Here is a 23,941-nt window from a genome sequence, read left to right as displayed (position 1 = left end):
GCCCAACAGAGCTTACTGAGGCAATAGAGACTCTGCACTATAGCACATATTTTTTATCAGTTTCTGGCTCCTTTTCCTTCATTGCCTCCCTCCCCTTTCCTGACCTGCCCTGTCATCACAGTCGAGCTGACAGGTGAGTCAGCGGCAACACGGATCTCCTGTGAAATTAACTCAGGCCGAGAGTGCTTTGAAATTCCTCTCTGCTCCAGAGGCATGTCGATTTGGAAGGTTGATCACAGTCATTTTCAGTACCATGTCACACATTTCACGCATGCTAAAATGTTTCCTTTGACAGCACTTGACTTGACACTGAAACGGACAGATGGTTTGGTCTTTTCTTACCTCCTCCATGTCTCCCTGCTTCTGTCTATGTCACTCAAGACTGTTCGCTTATAGTGATTACTGAATGTGAACACAGGAATGTCATGGATTGATAAAGGCCACTTCATCTCACAGGGTGTGTACGGCTAAGAGAATCAGGAGAGAGGAGTTAAAGATTACCTACTGTCCCTGTCACATGTCGTCGTCATGTGCCAGGCTGGTCGTGATGTTTAAAAACAGATTTACAGCGATTACATCCTATTTTTATGGAATATTGCCGCAAATATTAAAAATGATATATCCATGTAAATGTTTTTTTCAAATTCACGTGCCCTCAAATCTATAATCAAAATAAATGCCCCTCCCTCTTGCAGTGACATCTCTTCTCTGATGACTTTTTACTGGCGTGAGGGCTGGACAACCTGCCTCTCACATGACATCACAGCCGTTTCACTTGGATGTCAGCCATAATAGAGAGGAAAAGACTATCACAACTTCCGATTCATGCTGACTTTAAGCTTTAAAGCTTGTATTAAACATGTCTCTCTCACTAAGACATCTGTTTACTCTGTGCAGAGCTGCTCACACTGTATTTATACATTTCTTCCTGTTCTTTCTTGATGTGTCTGGTTTAATTAGAGTACTGGTCTATAGAGGAAACAAAGGGCATTTTACACTTGCAGTGGGTATTTTTATTCCATGTTCTTTATGATTGTGAAACAGGATGTCTAAACATGCAATGTTTGAATAGACAATTAGCAGTAGAGATAGCAGCTACATATAAGAATTTGATTTATGTTTTATACTTGTAGACATAAGTAAAATCATATATACATATCAAATATAAAAAATTAATTACAGTTGTAAGCCATATTCCATGTAACACACATTTGAGCGTATGTATTTGGCAATGCTGGCCTGTTTAGTCATGTCCCAATGTTATGCGCAGGGACCCCTCATATTTACACAGAAAACAACCCAAATGATCTCACCCTTTCTTATCTCTGTAGTGTGTCAGTAACACGGAGGACATTTTCAGCCCCTTCATGACATGAAAATTGTCAGCTTCACCCTGAAGGCAGTTTTTAATTCAGTGTTACTTGATATACATTGTATACCTGGTACATAATTTCTGTTACTCAGCCTTTTTACCTTCATTGTTTGATATTTCCTGTACTTTGTGGCCTGTTGCTTTTCAACACCATTATGCTTTTTTCTTTAGACTTGCTGAATAGGGCCTCAGAGGGCTTGACAGGAAAAACAGTTGCAAAGTTATCTTTGTTATGCATGTGAGAAAACAAATGACTAACTAATTCATTACAGTATCCAAATGCATGAAAGTTGAACCCAAAATTAACCCAAAGAGCAGGTGATACATTAGAAAAGGTCAGGTGGTCTAGCCTGCTGGTATACTAAAGCATTGAATGACAGTTTCTGGGCTTGACTGATTTAATCTGAACCAGCGACGTAGTGGTGGATGAACAGAACGAGGGCACTGTTTCTCTGAAGAAGCCTATCTGTTAGACTTGCACAAGAGTGATGCGTTATTAAAGCTAATGTCCCCATCTCTACCGTAGCATTTTGTCATATCTGTGACGCATGTGCCAAGAAATTTCTGATCAGTCTTTAACAGATTTGCCTGCTGATTTTTTATTGGTGAAAAAATGTTCAACAACAGAGATAGACAGATTCCTCTACAAGAAGAGCTAACTGACTCAGCGACTCACCACAGAGTTTCAGGAAAGAGTCTCAGGCAGGGATTTGCCAGAAACGATGAATAAACCTGCACATCTGAATGGAAACGAATTAGTGCCTCATCACCTGTGAGCCACAGTAATTGTTTTGCTTGTAGAGACTAGCGTAGAGTTCATTGTTTCCTGTGTCAGCGGCACATGGGAAATTCACACATTCAACACATCTTAGCTTTTTCTTGGTCACAGACTTCTTGGTATCAACAAAAAATCGGACCTGTAAGAACTTACCCTCTCACGGATTTAAACTGTGGTGTCTCTCAGTGATAAATTCTGAGAAAGCTGCCAATTGCGTCAAACCCTTTCAATCATTTTCGGAAAATAATACTTAAATAAAGGCTTGTGTTTTTTTTTACTTGTGTTATAATATTCTGTGTTCTTACAGTGTGATTATTATTATTTTCATGGCAATTAACCCAAAACTGTAATGTGTGTGTGTGTATGTGTTTTTTTTGGATGCATAGTTCTCATTTAAATAACTTTAACAGAATACGTTTTATTACAGTCAGCATAAAGTAAAGTCATTACAACAAATGCTACCACAATTAAAGTAATGAGAATAAGACTCTTATGCATTCTGGTTATATGAATTAGTAGTTACAATGTACTTATCATAAAAGTAAAAAAGTTTTATTTAATTATTTATTTTGATTTTGAGGTTAAATGTCATCTGGACATGTTCTTTTATGATGGGCCCACTTATTGAAAGGCATTTGTGTATTTAAATCTTTCCATGCAGCTTGTTTGATTGCTCTTTAAAATGATCACATATTCAGTATTGCACATCGAAGACATACAGCATGACCTACATTACAGTTCAAACCGGCGCAAACGTGTTTGCCCTTTACAGTTTGACCTTTTGAGTCATCTCTGTATCTCTGAGTTATAAACACTGGCACTTAGCAAAACTCAAAATTGAAGCACTTTTTTGTACAACGTCCGATACTTAAAGGGATAGTTCACCCAAAAATGAAAATTATCCCATAATTTACTCACCCTCAAGTCATCCTAGGTGTATATAACATTCTTCTTTCAGACGAATAAAATACGAGTTATATTACAAAAGTCCAGGCTAATCCAAGCATTAGAATTGGAGTAATAGTTGCTCTGTTTTTGAAGTCCATAAAAAGTGCATCTGTCCGTCAAATAACATGCTCCACACGGCTCCGGGGTGTTAATAAAGGCCTTCTGAAGCGAATCGATGCGTTTGTGTAAGAAAAATATCCATATTTAAAACTTTACCAAGTAAACTTTCGGCCGACCGCCTTCCGTGGAAAAGTGTTGAATGTTGAAAGTGAAACTCAAAATGCGTACGTGACGTCATGACGAGCCTAACTGGTCGCGTTAGTCTTTCGATCGGTAGGGGAACTTTCAACAATTTTCCATAAATTGAACAGGCGGTCGGCCAAAAGTTTACTTTATGAAGTTTTAAATATGGATATTCTTCTTACACAAACACATCGATTCGCTTCAGAAGGCCTTTATTAACACCCCAGAGCCGCTTCAAAAACAGAGCAACTATTACTGCAATTCTAATGCTTGGATTAGCCTGGAATTTTGTAATATAACTCCGATTTTATTAGTCTGAAAGAAGAATGTCATTTACACCTAGGATGACTTGAGGGTGAGTAAATTATGGGCTAATTTTCATTTTGGGGTGAACTATCCCTTTAAAATCACCATGAAATCAAAATGTACAATTCTTATTTTTTTATGAAATATCGCAGTATTTATTATAAATGATTTATCGGTTCACATCATCATTAATTTCTTTAAAATTCATGCCCTCATAATCTTAAATCAAAATAACTTTCGCAAGTCCCACCCTACATTTTTTCTTGTCCGAGAAGCCATTTCACTCGGATATCCGTCATAAAGAGGAAAAGACTATCGCAAATAACATTTCATGCCGACTTCAATCCTGCCAGTGCAGATTTCAAAAGACAGCAGCGTTTGATCCGTCTCTGTGTTTGTGAACCATCTGACTTGAGTTTACAGACACATGCAGCCCTTAATAGAGTGGGCCGAGCTTCATTGCTCTGATGTCTGTTCCCAACACATCTGCTTTCCTCTACTCCATTTCTTCTGGACACTGTCCATTACATCTTCCTCTACTGTATATCCTTCCTCCTAAGCAGGTCATTCTGATACGTATTTATATGATGTCTTTTGTGCTGACAGGCATTGCGAGGTCCACCAGTGGCAGGCTGAGGAGGCCAGAGAGAGGAGAGGCAACAAGTCCGACTGGTACTGGCACTGGTAAGTGTTCACATTCACGCACGGGTTTGCTGTTGTGCATTATAGTGATAGATTTCACCAAAAAATGGGTCACAGATCTGATCTGATAGGGTCTTGGACAGGAGGGAAAAATAATAAAATTCAACTTACCATATAATTATGTATTGTTAGCTGTTGTTGATGATCTCAAATGCTCTGCGTCCAATTATACTGTACAGTACTGCGGAGGAAGCAGCTAAATTAGGCAGATGCCATGGACAAATAAGATCCAGACTACATGTGAAAGGGTTTGCAGCAAGGATAAACATGCTTTATGCTGAACATATGTTTGTTTTGTGTGGTGAATCATTGGCTGATGAAAATCTTTAAAATTATTGAAATTTAAAAGACATTTGAAAGCCAGGTTGTTCATGTTATGTTAATGTTATTCATTTATATGAATAGATATTAGATAATGAATATTACTACTAATATTAATAATAATATTTTGTATTTTTATTTAGTATACTGTATGCAATGGTAAAAGCGTCTGCTGCATTGGACATTAGGAATTATGATTGGCAATGCTTGTAACTTAAAAACAGCTGTTCATCGTGTGCTCAGAGATAGACTGCAGTTAATGGAAATCTGTCATGACTTGTAAAGCATTTAGTTTGACACTCATAATCCGTTTTTATGAGTTTTTTTGTGCTTTTTTAAAAGTAAAATATTCAAGGTTAGTTGTAGTTTGAGAAGCCTTGAGTAGCAACATTGCATACAAACACACAGAGAGAGAGAGAGAGAGAGAGAAAGAGAGAGAGAATAGATCTTAATTCATCTTTTCCACTTAACGTCCAGTATAATATGGATCTTGAAGAATCAGTGTTTTAGAGTCATACTGACCTAAATGTGTTCTTGTAAAGCGTAATTCAGCTTTTAAATGTGTGTGTGCATGTGTTTGGTTGGCAGTGGTTAAAGCAGCTGTCTATTCGAGTTGTTTCTTTGTAAGAAGGATATATATATATATATATATATATATATATATATCCAGAGAGCGAGAAAACCACAAAGAGCAGTTGTTGTGCATCTATTGCTGTGTTTCAGGAAGCATTCTCTTGCTGTGGACAGAGCAAATGATATCCGATGTTTATATTCGTGGATTGCTGTATCTTTGAACATATGTTGCTGCGTGAGGGTTCACACCTTGCATGCCTGTGTGTGTGTGTGTGTGTGTGTGTGCGTGCGTGCGTGTGTGTGTTTGTGATATCTCACCACTGAAGCATCCTCTCTCAGCGGGAAGCGCAGGCTGCTTTTGCAATGTCAGCACGTCTGCATATGGGGGCTGGTTGAAGATCCAGAGATCTGCCTGACAGACTTCACAAACAAAACATACACATAAACACATGCTCATGAATGACGCACACAAGAGAAAGAATGCTAATTAAAGCTAATTTTGTTTGTGTGCTGTCCAGATAGTCTTACATTTTAAACCTCAGCTTTACTCTTACACAAAACATAAAACAGATCTCCCCAAACTGTGCGTGCGTCAGTATGTGTGGTTACTGGTATGTGCATGTGTTGTTATTGTTGTTGTTTTTTGTTGGTGTTGCTAATGTATGTAAGCCACGAGACAACATAAAATAAAATTTTAGAGCAGCATAACTCAAATACTAATAAAAAAAAATGATGCACTCAACAAACATGACATGTTGTTGATTAAAAAGTATATCTTGGCGTCACTGAGTCTCAATGTGTCCTTAAAACAGGAGATATTTGGCTATTGTTTGTGTGTGTATGTGTGTATAAGATACCAGAAGTCCCTGAAACTGTATTTAAAGCACACACTGTGATAAACATCTTTGACCGTATTGAGTAATAATAATAATAATGGTTATCATTATTATTTTAAGCTTAAAATATATGAAAACACTGCATTTTGCAGTTTGTTTAGTAATTGTTGAAGGCCATTTCATGATTTCATGGGTCATACTTCTCAGGTCGGAAAATACGGAAATACATATAATAATTCTGTAACTACAGTATTACTTTCAATTATTTACCGATCAATTATAGTGATCACTTTTGACCACATTTCTGAGTCTTTTAAACAGCATTATTGATCTGTTAGCTCTTCCGAGTGGACTAGAGGGTGTTGTATGTTGCTAGCAAAGTCTGTTGCCACAGTAAGACTGTGACACAAACTCTCTTTGAGGTCTATGAAATGTCATGTGTTTGGGAATTTAAGGCTGTGAGTCTGGCAGTGGGTGTAGATCTATAAATTCTCTCATAGAGGCAGTATTGTTCCTGTGTTAAGAGGACTTGCTTGTGAATGCTTTACAAAGTACCAGGCTACAAGCACAATATATCTGTCAACTCAACATACTGGCATTTGTTAATCAATTCTATTTTGCGTTTGCTTTCTTTTCTGTATTATACACATGCATATAATATATGAATATAATTGATACAATTGATCTATATATTTATGCTATGGGGAGCCAGATCTGGGCCCTTGTATTTCTTGCTATTATGCTTTTATAGTATAGTATAGTATTTATGCTCGTCTCCCAGCTGCCTGCTTGCCAGACGACTCTGCAACCCCCCAGAAAGGAAAGCCAAAGGTCATTCCCACTTCCTCTGAACAAAGACACATCATCCTGACTCCAAATGCTTTCAAACAGAGGTCTGCATTTGCTCTCGTTGAGCAACACAAAGAAAAACGAAGGAATCTGCGTTGTGTGTCTTGGCCGTACTTGAAATTAGGAGCGGCAGGCAGCGTATGAAAATGTTTGTCTACGGTCTGAGTCAGTGTTCAGATGTTTGTTTTCCATCACAGGGGTGTGATGTCAGTCACATCTATCTCCTCGACCTTTCTCTCGTGAAAAAAAATCAGAGGGCAGTCCAGGATTCCTCAAGCCGCCGAGAGGAGATATTTTGGGACGAAATGCTCATATCACATGGCCTTGGGTTTCCATCTTGCACACAATGCTGCCTCAGTGTCAGAGGACGCAGAAAGAGAGAGACTCCGAGAGAGACGGACACATAGTAAATGCAAAAAAGCAAGAACGCTACATATGATCAGCACATGGGTATGCCGTAATTCTGCATCCGCTCATTATTACGGCACACGGAAGACATTAAACCAAGAAGATTGGGGTAGAGTTAAAGAGAGAGGAGAGAGAGAGAGGGAGGGAAAAGCCAAAGGAGAGTGAGGGAAAGCAAACAAGGAGGAGAAAGTGTTGCTGCGCTGGGAGAGAAACAGGAAGTCCAACAAAAAAAGTCTGGAGGAGCTACATGTGGCAGAGGAGGGTGTGCGCTTAGCCATGGAGGGGGACAAAATCGCAGGTAAGAGAATGACGCGCCACCACTGGGACGCGACCCAAAGAGATTCTCACACGCTGAAGTCTGTTTCCGCTCTTTTCCATTGCTCTGTAAGATTCTTATGGCAGTGGTCCTGTGTTTGTGGCTTAAGCTGGGATCTGAGACACATTTTGTGGTTAAAATTGGATCAAATTTGACTTTGTACCAGACAAAGCATTTACGCGATACCACTTTTGTCCCTGGTGGTGTTGGTGCTGCAGAGCAATTTGCATTTGTAAGATTTTCCGTTGACAGAGCTGGATTTTCCATAGGCTTTGACTGGAAGAGGGAACCCGCTCATCAGGCTATGACAACAGTCAATAAAGAGAGCTGTGTGTGTGTGTGGATGAAACGCTCTGTATCAGTGCTGTGTTGTGCTCTGCACTGTCAGCACACAGGCTTTTTGTAAATGTGTGAGGGACTCTTAGAGGATCTGGCAGGCAGAAAAAAACAGCACTGTGCAACACATTCAAAAGTTAATACAGTATATAATACCGGCCTTTATCTGAGTTGACACACCTGGTGCCCTGAGTGAGAGCCAGTGCCAGGATAAATATATGAGGAATGACCCTTATGATCTCACGGTGCAAGTCCCAGATAACTTTTTAGATAGTTAGCCATCAGTCCAGGTGGGTCTGTAATGGATTTGGCAGAAACTGTGGAAGAGAAAAGCAACAAATCGGCAAGATCTTATTAGTAATTACTGTATGTGTATTTGTACGTGAAATGTGGTTAGCACACATATAGAAATTTACATTAATAATGTATTAACAGCATCAAAAACATTTTACATGTATGCATTTTAGCAGATGCTTATATCCAAAGCAACATACAATAGAGGAAGTAAGCAATTCGTCACAGAGCCAAGAATATTTATGGTGTAAAATTGCAGGTTTTCTTTTTAGCAAGCTAGACTAGAAAGTAAGCTAGAGCAGAGGTGAAATGCAATGAAGAAAATAATTGTGTGTGTTAGTATTTAAGTACCCTTGTTTAAGGTTGTGAAATAGTAAGTGCTTGCGGACGAAGTGTGTCTTTAGCTGCTTTTTGAAAGTTGTGCAGATCAGACAGAGGTTGGCAGCTCTTTCCACCAGAGAGGAGCAAAGAGGGTGAAGGTTTTGGAGAGCGATTTAAAGGGTTAGTTCACCCAAAAATGAAAATTCTGTCATTAATTACTTACCTTCATGTCGTCCGACACCCGTAAGACCTTTGTTCATCTTTGGAACACAAATTATGATATTTTTGTTGAAATCCGATGGCTCAGAAAGGCCTCCATTGGCCGCAATGTATTTTGCACTCACAAGACCCATAAAAGGCACTAAAGATGTTGTTACAAAGTCCATCTCACTATACAGTTGTTCTACAATAATTTTATGAAGCGGCGAGAATAGTTTTTATGCGCAAACAAAAAAATAAAAGTGGCGATTTTATTAAACTTTATTCCGGGCCTCAGACGTGAACTCACAAAGCACCACGACGCATGCGCGAGAGTAGAGCTGGCGTTCTGACACATCATGACTCGAAAGCGAGGAGCTTTGTTTACAAGCAGAGGAAGACGCACTGTATTCTACATTGATTGTGCTTTAGGTCTTGGCGTAGTGCTCAAAATGGTGCTAAAGTGTGCATTTCATGGATGCCCGAACTGTGCTCGACGTCATATTCTCGCGCATGCGTCGTGGTGAGTTCACGTCTGAGGCCCAGAATAAAGTTGAATAAAGTCTCTATTTAGATTTTTTGTTTGCACACAAAAACTATTCTCGTCGCTTCATAAAATGATTGTAGAACCACTGTAGTGAGATGGACTTTGTAACAAGGTCTTTATGGCCTTTAACGCCTTTTATGGGTCTTGTGAGTGCAAATTACAACATCTTACGGGTGTTGAACGACAAGAGGGTAAGTAATTAATGACAGAATTTTCATTTTTGGGTGAATTAACCCTTTAATGACTTGTTGTGAAGGAACTTGCAACATGCAAATGTTTACAAAAGGTTACAGTGAATTAATGGGTTTAAAAGGTAATATTTTATATTTGATCACTTTTGTTTAACAAATGTACCTAATTTCGAAGGATTAATCTTTTTTCGAAAAGATTCTGTCACTGTACCCAAGCCAAACTTTACCCAAATGAATTGTCATAATAATAATTGATTTTATCTTGTTAGCCTTTTGTTTTGTCTTTTGAGATTTACCGCTTAACATGACGAACACACCATAAAAAAGTTTACAGAAACCATACTTGAGTAAATCTATATAATATTGAAAATTATAGTGACTATACATTTATCTGCATATTATATTTTTATTTTGTCGAGCTGTGGTAATACTTTTTGTTAATGGAAAGCTAGTAAGTGGTATAAGCAGAGCTGAATGAAAAAAATTATTTAGAACATTGAATCAGTGATGTGTAGATGGATAGAGAGAGAGAGAGAGAGAGAGAGAGAGAGAGAGAGAGAGAGAGAGAGAGAGAGAGAGAGAGAGAGAGAGAGAGGCGAGTAATAGATAATGAGATAATGCAAGAATGAACCTGTGAGGGATGAACACTATCTTAACACTATATTAACAATCTTAGGGTCTTCAGTCACATAAAATTTTCATAACCTGATACCTGTTTCTTAACCCTTTCTGATACTTCAGACTGTAGTCTCGTTTTCATTTGTGTCAAATGAAATAAATCATGTTTACACTGAACCCAATGTGTGATGATGGGAAGTAGTGAGGGCTGTCCACAATGCAGTGTTCTCACAGCATATAACAGTAAATGATTCCTTAAATACATGTCCACACTCGCCAGTCGCCACACACTCGCCACTTCCTCAAAACTTAAAAAATGCAGTAGTCAAACCCACTCTTTTACAAATTTTAACTTCATCATGCTTCATACAGCTGAGCTTTATGGCTTCCTCTCTTTTATATTTTACTCATGAAAGCTAAAAGAAATGATAGAATGAGAATGGAAAACAAAAATCATTTGAACAATAAAGAATGGCAGGGTTCATAAGTCATTCATAAGTCATACAAACAATGAAATATGATGATGTGATTGATCCTTTCGAGGGATGGTATCAGGTCTAGTCTTGTCCAGGAACTGTAACTCTTACTGTGTAGACTCACTGAACATGTTCTGTGACTCTTAAGTTTGTCAACTTTATTCTTTTTGTGAATTATCTCCCCCTTTTTCACTTATTTTCATGTTTTTGCAGGACTATATAAACACTTTCCAGAGATGACTCAAATTAATTATAATTTAAATCCAAAAATTGCCTGTGCTCATTTATTTTACTTGCATACAACCAACGGTGTCTGCTAAATGGCTAACAGGAAATCAAGATTGAATCCCACATTTTAATTACTCCAAATAATAACTTTGTCCTGAATTTGCACTTAGAGACATAATCAAATGTGTTTTACACTGGCAGCAAAACTCTGTCCAATGTAGTTTTAAAATAATGCCTCAGGACTCTTATTTTGATATTCTATTTTGTTTCTTTTAGTTCCTGCACACAGAGAAAAAGGATGTCAAAATGTTACTTTTGGGGGCAGAGGGGCTTGCGCTGGGGCAGTATAAAGGACATACTGTATTTGTACCCTTTTTACTACAAAAAGGCTCATAGTAATACCTTAAGGTACCTATTTGTACTCTAAGTTACTAATATGCACCTTTTAGGAGTAAAAAAAGGTTAAGATTAAGCTGACAAGCTGTTGTACCCCTAAAGGCACAATTTTGACACCCTTTTTGGACCTGGCGTGCCTTACTCACTACCCTGGTCCAAGGCACGCTTGCCCGGAGATGCTCCTTGAGGGACTTTTGTGGATTAAGTGGAGTGGGTTCTCCTGCACTCATTTTGTATGGAAGCCCATTTCCACCACATAAAACACAATCATCTTTTTTTGGTCATCCTAATTACAAAGTCGAAATTCTGATTAGTTTGTCATAATTATGACAGTCAAAAAAAGATTAAAGATTAAAAAGATTAAAAAGTCAGAATTATGACTTTCCATGTGATCATTTTGACTTTGTATGTCATAATTAAGATTTACCATGGCATGATTTTTTCCCCTTGTGCGGCTGAAATGGGCTTCCATATTTTTGAGTTTGAATATTTTTAGCATTTATTAAATTTAGGAGCCCTAGAGCATGACATCATATCCTGTTGCCCATATTCAGGTGTGTGGCATTACCGCACCTTTAAGATAAACACTTCTCACTCAGTACAGTCAGCTGCTGACCCAGCATTTGAACAGCATATAGCAGATGATATATTACTACATCAATATATAATATCATTTAATCTTGTTATTTATTCCTTGAAACTAAATATACCAAGGGTGTTAAATCCTTAAGGCCTAACAACCTCTCTTCTCATGTCAACATCAGCTAAAAGAGCAGGGGTTATCACCAGGGCCTCACATGTATAAAACATCATGTACTGTATAAAACTCCTTCACATAAGGCCAAAACAAGATGAGACAGAAACTTGTAAATTAAAGGAAAAAGAACCATCAGCAGGACCCCTTTGGTGTGTGCATGTTTAAAGTGAAAACGGCCTTCCTGTTTACATGCAAACAATATCTTGTGAAGGTAGCACCTTCAGGCTGTGAAGTGAGCTGTTAAACTAAGGCGCTTACAATTCAGTGGACAACAATTTTTTTTTTTTTATTGAATTTGATTTATTTTTTGAGTGGGGACATGTGATGATGGGTTTAAATCGCAACCCATTATAATAGTATTACATATTTATAATAGTATTACATATTTATTTAAAAAAAAATTATTAAATAGTAAAATAGTATTTAAGGACTTTTTTATACACACAGCACACACAAACATGGGTTACTTGTATATGAGGTTTACTGGGACTCTCCATAGGCGGCATTATGTACAAACTGTATATCTCCCTACACTTACCATACCCCTAACAGAATTTTTTTTCTTCTGTTTTCCAAAAGAAAGAAAGAAAAAAAAACGTTTAGTATGTTTTTAAGACATTTTGTTTACGAGGACACAGGAAGTGTCTTCATTAACCATGTTTATGTTGTAACCCCCATGTCATTATAATGTCCTCATAAACCACATATACCTGCACACACACACACACACACACACACACACATGCGCGCGCGATCTTTGTGGGGACTCTCCATAGACGTAATGTTTTTTATACTAAACAAACTATATATTATATCCCCTTAAACTAACCCTACCCCTAAACCTACTGTTCCTATCACAGAAAGCTTTCTGCATTTTTAGATGCTCAAAAAAACTAATTTTGTTTGATAAGCTTAATTTCCTCAATTTAGTTCCCCTTCTTAGGCAACTGTAAAACCTACTTAAAGAAGTTGTTCCACATTATTAGTCTCAGTTCTCATGCAATATGGGGAGGAAGAAATATATTTGAAGAGGGATATTGTGCAATGTCTTGCAAAATAATATTTTGTGAAAACTGAAAAAAAAAAAAAATAATTAATTATCAAAAGATTTGTGAGTGATTTAGAGCACAGAAGAACTTGCTCAGATAAAGGCTTATTAAGAAACGTTTCTTTCCAACAAATTAACTATAAAAAGCACAACTATAAAAAAAATTGAAGCTGCTGGTGTCTCAGGAACTCAGCCTTTTTCAAAACAACATCTAAATATAAATTCACTTTTATCTCAAAAATCTGAGGAGGCACGTGGCATGATGCTTCTAGCCAGATTCCAGTGTCTTTCGGGAACAAATGTTAAAGGCACATTCTACTGCGCCTGCTTTTCTACACTCACCTGACAAAGAAACACACTGAAAGAGTAAATCTGAGTGAACTCCCTTGCAGTCTGGGTGTTAGGGACTCTCTCCAGATGTTCTGCTGCTGGAGTGGGTTATGGGGTCCTGGGAGACGACGGCAATGCAGATAGCCTGACTGGTGATCTGAGGCAGTGTGTAAACATGCAGAGGCTCAGGGAGGAGGAAAAGGACACTGTAGCTCTACTTTGCTCCTGATATCAGAGTTCAACAGACAATTTATACACATCAGGAGAATTAGCAACACAAATGCAACATGGATCACATGCCACTTACAGGTCCCACCTAAATGGAAGCTAATACTGAAGTGATTGTTTACATTTTCTAGTGTCAGTGATATCTCTCTCTCTGGTATGTCAGTATGAAATGAGTTATGGCTTCAGACAGAATGTGTTTACAGAAGCCTCTCTCAGCCTGGTACAGCTCTCCATGCTCTCCATAATAGCCTATAGCATGTGGTATCTCACCATTTGAAGAAGAAGTCTTGCCAGTGTTAATTATTTCATTTCAATTTTTGCATGCAAGAGGTGCTAGAATTGTCAGACGAGTGTCAAATTCCACAATTGTTTTCGCATATTTTGTGTGTTATAGCGACATCTAGTGGTTATACTTCTCTTTTTTATTTTATGAATGACCAGTTCTGGGAATTTTGGAGTGTATGATGGTGCGTGAGTTGTATAGAGTTGTGTGTGTGACAGATTACAGTTAAATTACATAGCCAAAATGTTTTAAAAATGTGTTTTATTACAATTCTATAATAATATATTCTAAAATGTAATTTATTCCTGTGATGGAAAACTGCTATTAATCCAGGTTCTTCGGCAGCTATTAATCCAGTCGCATGATCCTTCAGAAATCATATGTTGATTTGTCATGATCGTGTAACATTTACTATTATTATCAATAATAATAATCAGTTGTGTTTCTGCTGCTTAATTTTTTTTAAAAATGTGCAAACTGATGCATTTTTTTTTTCAGGATTCTTTGATGAATAGAAAGTTCAAAAGAACAGCAATTATTTGAAATTGAATTGGTTTGTGTCATTATAAATGTCTTTACTAACACTTATGATCATTTTAATTCATTTTAAAATCTTACTGAAATCAAAAATATTTACTATTTAGCTACAAAAGGACTGACTACAGTATAGCGTAATTGTTAAATACGGAATATAACTTCAGAACTTCAGGAGAAAATGAATTATGCTCACTTATATTGAATAGTCTTTCTGAATAAGCAAATGGGGACTTCTGATTGTATAGTACTTTATCTTATTAATATTCATGAGTTAGGCTGACAAGATTAATACCATGTCTCCCCCTGAAACTTTGCAGATTGTTCCTATACATTTAGCAGCATCTCGTCGTCTTCTCCCCTACCGGATTTGTGTGGTGTGTATATAGTGTGTTTGCAAGTCTGTAAACAGAAGGCCTGGTGTTTGCATTAGACATGCCTGAAGAACTGTGAAATCTGCTGTATGATTAGTCACATACAGCTTGACTTTTCTGTTTTTGCAGGCTCTGGCCCATGACACTTCAGGCCTCAGTGAAACATGTAACCCACCATCTAATGGTGTTTCCCATCAGTCATCTTACAAACACAGAGATATTTACTTCTGGGAGATGCAACAACCCCCCCAACAAACCAGTCATACAGCGCCATGTCTGCAGTTAGCAGATCGAATCTGTAAACATAACCAGCTTTTCAACTTGGTAGCCAGTGCACAAACAGATCCGTTGATGTCTGGATGAAATTAAAATATGTGCGTGTGGTTCGGCAGAAGGTGTGGGCAGAAATGTATCCCTGATGGAGTCCGAGTTAAAGATGAGGTCACTGATTTATGACACCTTGTGGCCTCAACCGGTCCTCCTCTCCGCTATACGGGAGCGCTGGTGGCCTCAGGCAATAGATGTGTGCTCAAATTTAGGAAACTACTGGGGAAGCCGCAAGCGCAGGCGTGCTCTCCTCAGGGATTCTGATGAAATATGTACCTCCACTTCTCGCACAGACCGAGCTCTTCCACCCGCGTCACACAATCTGAATAAGTTTCATCTAAAAATACTCACATTATCTCTTTTAGGATTGCAAAAGAGCCCCTTTTCAGGGTGTACGGGGGCGTGTTGGAAAGTTCAATTTGAGCGTTCACTCAAATAACTCACGTTAGAAGCCAAGCAGCTCGGTCAGAGTGAGAGAGGGAGGAGAGAGGGCAGGAATGAGAGAGTGAAAGAGAGCGAGAGGGGGTGGGGGGTTGTCATCAGTTTCTCATTCTGAGGTCTGCTGCGTTCAGAGAGCTGGAGGAAGTGGGAAAAACTTAGTTGGTCCTTTAAGAAAGTCGTGGGCTTGGATCTGGGGACTGCTCTGATCGCTTTCTCTTTTTTTTTTTCCTCCCCCTGTTACCTCCTAATTTGGGATTTGTTTGGGAGCTGGTGAGCACAAAGTCTGTGAGAGTTTCGCCTTACTGGGAAAGGTTGCTTTGATCCCGCAGATTCAGCTTCAAAATGTCTGATTCCACTGTCAATCCGCATTTGGAGGGAATAATCTCAGACTTTGAAGGTTTGTGTTCATTTTTTTAATCTATTTTTTTATAGGATTCTCTCGCATTTTAAAAAGAAAACATTGAGTTGAGTACAAAACATTTGAAATAGATCTATTCATTTGAATCGTTACTATAAAGTGTGAATGGTCATGTGAAGCTGGAGTCTGTGTTTCTATAGCTGAGTGTGCTGTGTTTGTGTCACGCAGGTCATGTGGTTGTCTACAGCTCTGTGTGCATATTTGTCATACACAGTATGTGCTATTCACTCTTTTCTGTGTGCTGTACACACAAACGGTCATGCATGACAGGAAACGTCCGCACTGCACTAACACGAAAAGCAACACTAACCATCAGCGCACTGACTGCGGCTATGAGGATCACACCTGGCCGTTCGTCCTGCCCACCTCCTCGAACTTCATGTCTCTGTTTCTGTCTTTCATTTTCTCATCGCCATGCTCCTGGCATTGATTTGCTCTGTCATCCCCCCTTCCCCCTTTCTTCTCACTTGTCCTCTCTCAACACCTCTCATCCAGCTGCGAGAGACCCTGACAAACGCACACGCCTCTCAAAGACAAGGCGCATTCCCACTTGTCTGGCTTTTTCAGTGCCATCACAGAATGCGTTTTGAGACAAATATCGGGAGGTTAGAGGACGAGGAATGGCATGCGGGTCGGGTCGGGTCAGGGCAGGGGGTCTTCATAAGTAAGCCGATGACCTGGCTCACCTAGATGAGAGGCTTTAGCCGTGCACCTGGCTGCTTCTTCATGGATATACACTTTGTCTCAGACAGAAAGAGATGCTTTTGTCTGAAGGAGTGAATGAATGAGAGACAGACTGAAAAAGAGGCAGACAGCGTGTTCTGGCTTTGAGCTAAAACGTACAGACTCACAGAGAGGGCTGAATTCTGCGGGTGCTGAAAAAATGGAGGGTTTGCCAGACGTAGAGTTCTCGATTTAGAGTTGTGTTTTTGACAAAGCCAGACGTTTGACAAAATTAGCCACATTGCAGCTTTTTGTGGCCTAGAACCTTCTAAGACAGGGGACATTCTGGGCGATACTGATAAGCCGTTAAATATGTTATGGCTGATAATAATTGGCTGATATTAAAATTCTATACTATTTTGTCTAAATAAATGAAAAATAAAACACTAGAAACTAAAATAAATCGTTTTAAAAGTGAATTTATAATTCTAATCATATTCTATTTGTACAATAGGATATTAATTTTGAGATTTGCTAAATATTAACAGAGTTAATAAATGATTAGGCTACATAATAACACACACATATCATGTTAATCTTGAGTATACCTATAGAGTAGTATTGCATCCTTCATATCTCTGAAGAGTCTTTAGTTTTATCATATTTATAAAAGACAGATACGCTGTACAGATTCTTTCCGAAAACAGCCAAACTCGTGGAGATGTGCAGTGGAGCTAAAGAGTCGCGTGCACCTATGACACACACACACACACACACACACACACACACACACACACACACACACACACACACACACACACACACACACACACACACACACACACACACAATACATTATGGCATTATCCCTGGATAACTTTCGATTCCCTATACGTTTGTGTTGTTTACATTATATGCACTTTAATTATACTCACTTATTTTGACTGCCAATAGAACACAGACATTTGATACAGTTTCACTCACTACCCGGGAACAAACACACTTGCAGAACTCTGTTGTTGCTCCAGAAAAACAAACTGCATCCACTGTTTCCTTAACGCTGGGTTATTTTGGAGGCTGAACAAAGTTATCTTTCCCTCACAACCAGAAACACACTTCTTTAGTGATTTCGTGGTCTAAAAACAAAATGACAGCGTTGCAGGCAGCTTTCGTAACCCGAACAAAGCTCGTTGATGGGCGGGCTCTTGCTCTTGCTCGGGTTGATGTGCGCACGCTCATCCGGGAGAAGTACCCATTCAAGGAATTCCGCCCTTTATGACGTCATACAGGGCAATACTCTGAAAAAAAACTTTCCGAAACTTATTTGAATTGAGTGTATTTAGCACAGAAATACTCCATCATAGAATGATAATTCAACTCTTTAACAGTGTAAATAAGTCAGAACGCATGAAATAGCATTAGAACTCCCCTTTAATGTTTTAAAAATAATAATTTAAGAGAGTGTTAGATGACAGCAAAGGTAATATAAATGTAAAAATAGTGAGCATAAACAATTGAACAATTTAAAATAAAAAGAAATGTAACATTGGTTCTAATAAATTGTGAATCTCGAATAAATTATGTAAAGCGACAAACCAGTTTATTTTGTTTTTATGTGCCGTTAAGGGAGTTATCTGAAATAGACTGGTATGAAAAAAGCGTAATGTAAATAAATGTGCAGCAGTCTTAGCAAATGGTAAGAATTTTTTTTTTTCGTTTACAGAAAAAGAAAAAAAACCAAGTCAAAATAAATGCAACTAAACAAACAAACAAATTATTGATTGAATAATAACAGGATATCCTGTTCTGCTTCGGGATATTTAGTCACTTGCTTCAAAGCCAGCAAACTGGATTAGAGCTTTTTAAAACTGGAAAGTATTTTCCAGTTTTGTTTGCGTTATGCAACAGTCTGTCAGCGGTCTCAGGCTGAGACTAAACCAATTCAGACACATTCAGTGTCATTCATAAGTAAACACTGGAGCGAGAGTGCTTGGATGATTGATAGAAACATATTTGTTGTTTATGTGTTTGTTCTCAGACAACGACAATTCTAGACCAGCCAAGTATTTATGTGTCTCTAAATGAATCCTGCTGGATTGCAGAGTGCTCTGGATGACCTAAATGGGCAGCTTTTGGTCATTTCAGGGACACATGATGACTATTTCAGACTGGGACACATTGCTAACAGATTCACAGGAAAAAAGCACTCACATTATACTGCGACCAAACCACTTTCATGTTGTTGCATGTAAAGCTAAATCTTGTCTCTAAATTCATCATCAAGCATGGCTATTTGCAGAACGTAAAGGCAGGACTGACCACACTATAAAGAGAAGTATGCACTTTATAGTGTGGTTTTGTGCAACGTTGGGAAACGCGTCTCACTGCTATATTAACAAAGTCCATTAGCTTCAGTTAATAAATAAACAAGCAAATGCTTATCAATTCTGTGGTAACTTGCACATGAAGATAGGGAAATCCTATTAGTACGGTTAAAATTTCCTTTAGACCAGCATTACTTTCCTGGCTGGTCTAGCAGATGAAATAGCATAGTTTTCAAAACTTAGCTGGTGATGCATGCTCTTTTTGTTAAAGATAGCTCACAAAAAAAGAGAAAGAATGGAAATCTGTGCTCAGCATATGCTAGGGTGACCATATTTTGATTACCGAAAACCAGGACACTCGGCCCGGCAATGAGATACTCAAATGATACTCGAAGTTTACTCAAAGATTCTTTATTAATTTCAATACATTTAAAGTATGCACCCTCTGTATGGATAGAAAATTGTTATATTAGGGCCAGGACAGGACTTGGTGCCCAAATAGGACGTTTGGTCACCCTAATATGCTACACTAGCAATGCTAGTCTTCTCAGCAGGTTAGCGGCTCCCAGAGCAAACCAGTGAGATGCTATCTGCTTGCAGTGTCTCCTGCCATTGACGTCACGTCATCTACAGCCTAATGGTGTTTTCAGTCTTTCAGGGAAGGCATGAGGTTGGGAACGAAGCAATAAATGACTTCCCTTTATTCAGTGCTGGCCTCCGCACAAGGAAATGGGCTTAATAAATGAAGCTCATAACTTCTGAAATTCATAGCTCCACTTTTGAAGTAAAAACATATTAATATACTCCCTGGAAACGTGCTATGTGCATATGTCACGGTGAGCAGTCACATGACTCAAGTTTATAGTTATCTAACTGAGAGGATATTAAAAGTTCTCATTTATGAAACCTTATGCCCTCTAGCTTATCATAATATGCCTGAAGTTAACCCTTGCTAAGCTGCAGTAGGCCTATATGTGAATGGGTTACGAGCATTGGTTTACCTCAGTTTAACGCAAGAAAGTTTCTCCAAAAACACTGCATGATCATTTCGAGTAAATGTCTGGGGGATAAACAGTCTAGTGAGGGAGTTAAAATAGAGACAGGGGAAGTTTATAAAAACAGGGAGAAAAAGAGGCGCATGAGAAAGAGAGTGTACCGACAACAGTTGTGTTATATCAGCTTGCATGGTCATACCTTTTTCCCCAGTATTGTGATCATTTTTGCTGTATTATAGTGCAAACACACTTCCACAATCACACTCACCAACAGTCACTATAAGTTTGCTTCTGGTTTCACAGCCAAGGTAAACTAGTCCCAGACTAAAATACATGTTTGAGCTGTTTTCATTGAAATCAACTTCAAATATCTTTAAATATTTCACTGCCATCGTTTTGTCTCAAGATGCACACCAGTAATGTTTTTTTTCCTTGGGCATGTTTATTAAAGCCACTTAAATTGAATTAATAAGGCCCAATCCTGGCTTAATCTAAACCCCGTCTGTGAAACCAGGGCTGCGTTCAGCCCAGACAAAACGTTTTTTAAACGGAAACAGTGCTGCGTTGAACACCCTGTTCTGTTGACGCAAGAGTTGTAACTATGGCAGCCGAGAAGGCCATTCTTTGTGTTCTTTTTGAGGAATTTTCAGAGCCTGATAAAATCGATATAAATACGTGTTTAATACTGCAAAATACATGCAATCACTTCCCTTGCCGTCCAGAATAAATGACAACACCCCAATCACATTTATTTAACTTTTTTATCTCCTGGTAATCAATTCTAAATTAAATAATTTTATTTCTAGTTCTTACTTTTTTAATAGCTTGTATTTTCTTTCTCACTTTATGTCAAGCAATTACCATTTATGAAATTTGGTATATAAATAAACTTGCCTTGCAATGAAGCTAAATATATAAATGAATACATCATCATGTTGATTATATATATATATATATATATATATATATATATATATATATATATATATATATATATATATATATATATATATATATATATATATATATATATATATATATATATATAAAACTCTTACGACAATCATGTCTTCTAATATCTTCAATTGTTGTGAATACCCAGCTGCAGCGGACACATTTGTAAACATCTTTACTTGGACCCATTGTGTGAGCTGTCTCTTTAATACTGCGTGGTTTATATACATGTTGCTGCTGATTGGACTGACATATTTGACACGCCCACCAAACGAGAAAAAACGCATCTCAAACCCGTTGCTCACCGTTACACACCGTTTCCAGGAAACATGACGTTCAACCGGAAACCGTAGCAAAACGTTGCGCACCGGTTTGAGCTTTGAACGTGCCCCAGGGCTAGGGGTTGCATTATAGTCAACTTATTGACTAGCTGATTACCCAGATGGAATAAAAAGTTTAATTTGGTAGCTGGTTTTAACTGGTCAGTAGCTGGTTAACCAGTCACCATGTTTTTTTAAAAAAAAAAGCTTGGTTGTCTTAAAGGGATAGTTCACCTAAAAATGAAAATTCTGTCTTTAATAACCCCACCCTCTTGTTCCAAACCCTTTACGACTTTCTTTATTCTTTATTCTGTGGAAAATAAAATAAGTTATTTTAAAGAATGTTGGTTTTGATGCCCATTGACTTCTATTGTATGGACAACTGAGACATTTATCAAAATAATTTCTTATATGTTCCATGGAAGAACATGACCACATGAAGGTGAGTAAAAGAGATCATTTCCATATTTGGGTGAACAATTCCTTTAAAATGGTATGACCAGCTGGTAGTTGGTTTGTTGCTGCAACCGACCAGCTAATGACCATCTCAGACCATCCATCTAGCCTAAGGGATGTTCCAATTGACCTATCGGTAAGCCCCGCCCCCCTTAGTTACTGTTGCTAACTCGGACAAACAAACAGAGTTGCTATATCTTACAATGTACAGCTGTCAATGTGAAAACCTTATCCCAAGATGTTTTTGGACACAGCATGTAGCGTATAAGCTTATAAGACAGATAATGTAGACCTTTAAACGTATCTAAACTCGCAGAAATAAAATGGGAATAAAATAAATATGGGGAGAGATTAATTTGGAAGCGATGGTTTACAGATCTCAATGCAAACGGGAGAAGCCTCTTGTTATGATTGCAGATGATAACATCCAGGATCAACACTGTTCCTGTACCGCAGGGTACGATTACATAAATTCACATTTAATCAGTTTAATAATATGGAGAGATGCACTGAAATGTAGACCTTCGTGTTTCTGACCTACACCGTTGCATGAGAACAGTTAGTTATAGTTAGTCGATTTGTACGTTAGCAGGGAATTACTAACTTTAATAATAACTTAATGAGAGTATGACAACCAGAAAATCCTCTCAGGATGCCTGGAATCAGTGTTGCAGTACCTCAGGCACGACGTTTTACCATTTTTGTAGCATAAACACCATCAAACCGATGACAGCTTTGGATTTTCCAATGTTTCTCTATGTCGCTGAAACCTAAAGATGTCCGAGTTCCGGTCCCAGCGCGACTGATACTCAACTGCCATTGGCTCATCTGTGTTCGATTGGAGGGGCTTACCGATAGGTCAATTAGGTAATCATCTAGTCGTGAATCACATGACTTCAGTCGCACTTTTTCTATACATCTCCATCAACTATTGTAAGTCAAATTGTAGCTGCATGGCTATAGTTTTGCAAATTTACCTGTAACCTGGAATTAAGTGAAAATAATGTGAATCCAGAGCATCAAGTTACAAGCAAACCAGGCGGGTGCTGCGGACATTTGAGATGAAGTTCATTTTGAGTGTTAGAAGCCAAACTTCTTGCAAACCGCCCTGAAACTAATCAACTGTTACCCGGAGGCTTGCGAGTGGGACATGACTTTTGCACCATGTTGAATCTGGCAATGAAGATAGGTAGATGTTTGTCTCTCACCTGGACTTGCCTGAAACAGACAAGACTGTTGAACCGCCACTGTGTATTGAGGTAAACGTCAACCTGTAGATATTTTCTGGACAACTAATTGATGAGTAGATACATACAACCAAACAAAACTCTTGCTTCCATAGATGTGCATGTGTTTGAGCATAGGGTTGTGTGAGAGCAAACGCATCTGTGTGAGTTTGTATGTACGTGTTTACTCAAAGCTGCAGCTGTGTGTACTGTGGAAGAGAGAGAGAGAGAGAGAGAGAGAGAGAGAGAGAGAGAGAGAGAGAGAGAGAGAGAGAGAGAGAGAGGCTCTTATGTTTTTTTTGTGCAGTCCATTTCCCACCACAGCCCGAGGCTGCTTTACACGGCTCCCAACTCTCGCAGATCAGCAAGGCCAAACATATCATTACAGCAGAATTACACTATCTGTTTGTATCCTGTTGTTTTTGTCGGCACATACCTCAAACACCTCTCATTCTCTGGCAGAATGGGGTTGAGCTGCTACTAAAGTCTTTTTTCTGGCTGGGAAGATGGGACTGTGATAATTATGTTCACCCGCCCAAGCCCATTTTTACCTGCGCAATCTGGCAACACTGCTAAGATTCGAATGGCATCTTACTACTCAACGATTGGCTCTTTAATTTAGAAGGCGGGGCTTTTTCGCCATATTGGCCATTGCACTTTCTCCCATTCATAAGTAATCTGAGTGCACCGTATTCCTAAAGTCTTTGATGCTACCTAGAACATCTTAGCAATTGTATAGAAATGCACCAATTATGATTTAGAACACCTTAGCAACTGCATAGCAACCACCAAGACCTTGCAAGCAACCTTGCAAAAAGTGAAAGAAAGTCCACTGTTCACATGGGAATGAGTATTGCACTGAGTATTGAAAGCGCATATGAAAATCTTGAGAAAATGTAAAAATGCCATTCACCTTTACAGGAATGGATTTTCTTACATGTATTTGATGCAGGTATTTCAGTGTGTTTTGCGATCTGGATCTTTTAGATGCTTTAAATAGTTTCTG

The 23,941-nt window shown here is 38.5% G+C and overlaps 1 protein-coding gene across 4 annotated transcripts in view; it reads left to right on the top strand.

The window, feature by feature from the left end:
- Positions 1–23,941, top strand: part of septin9a (septin 9a) — a 100,579-nt gene that overhangs the window by 9,747 nt on the left and 66,891 nt on the right. For 2 of the 4 annotated variants that reach the window (XM_079825300.1, XM_079825303.1), the window contains exon 2: positions 4,254–4,331. In XM_079825300.1, coding sequence (XP_079681426.1) covers positions 4,254–4,331 — 78 coding nt within the window. Of the gene's footprint in view, positions 1–4,253; positions 4,332–7,040; positions 7,635–15,596; positions 15,977–23,941 lie in introns of those variants that run through there. The other 2 variants (XM_079825302.1, XM_079825301.1) reach the window with 2 other exon arrangements.

The sequence above is a fragment of the Gobio gobio genome (assembly GCF_949357685.1).
Source record: "Gobio gobio genome assembly, chromosome: 1".
NCBI lineage: Eukaryota > Metazoa > Chordata > Actinopteri > Cypriniformes > Gobionidae > Gobio > Gobio gobio.
This window is presented reverse-complemented; position numbering and strand designations above follow the sequence as displayed.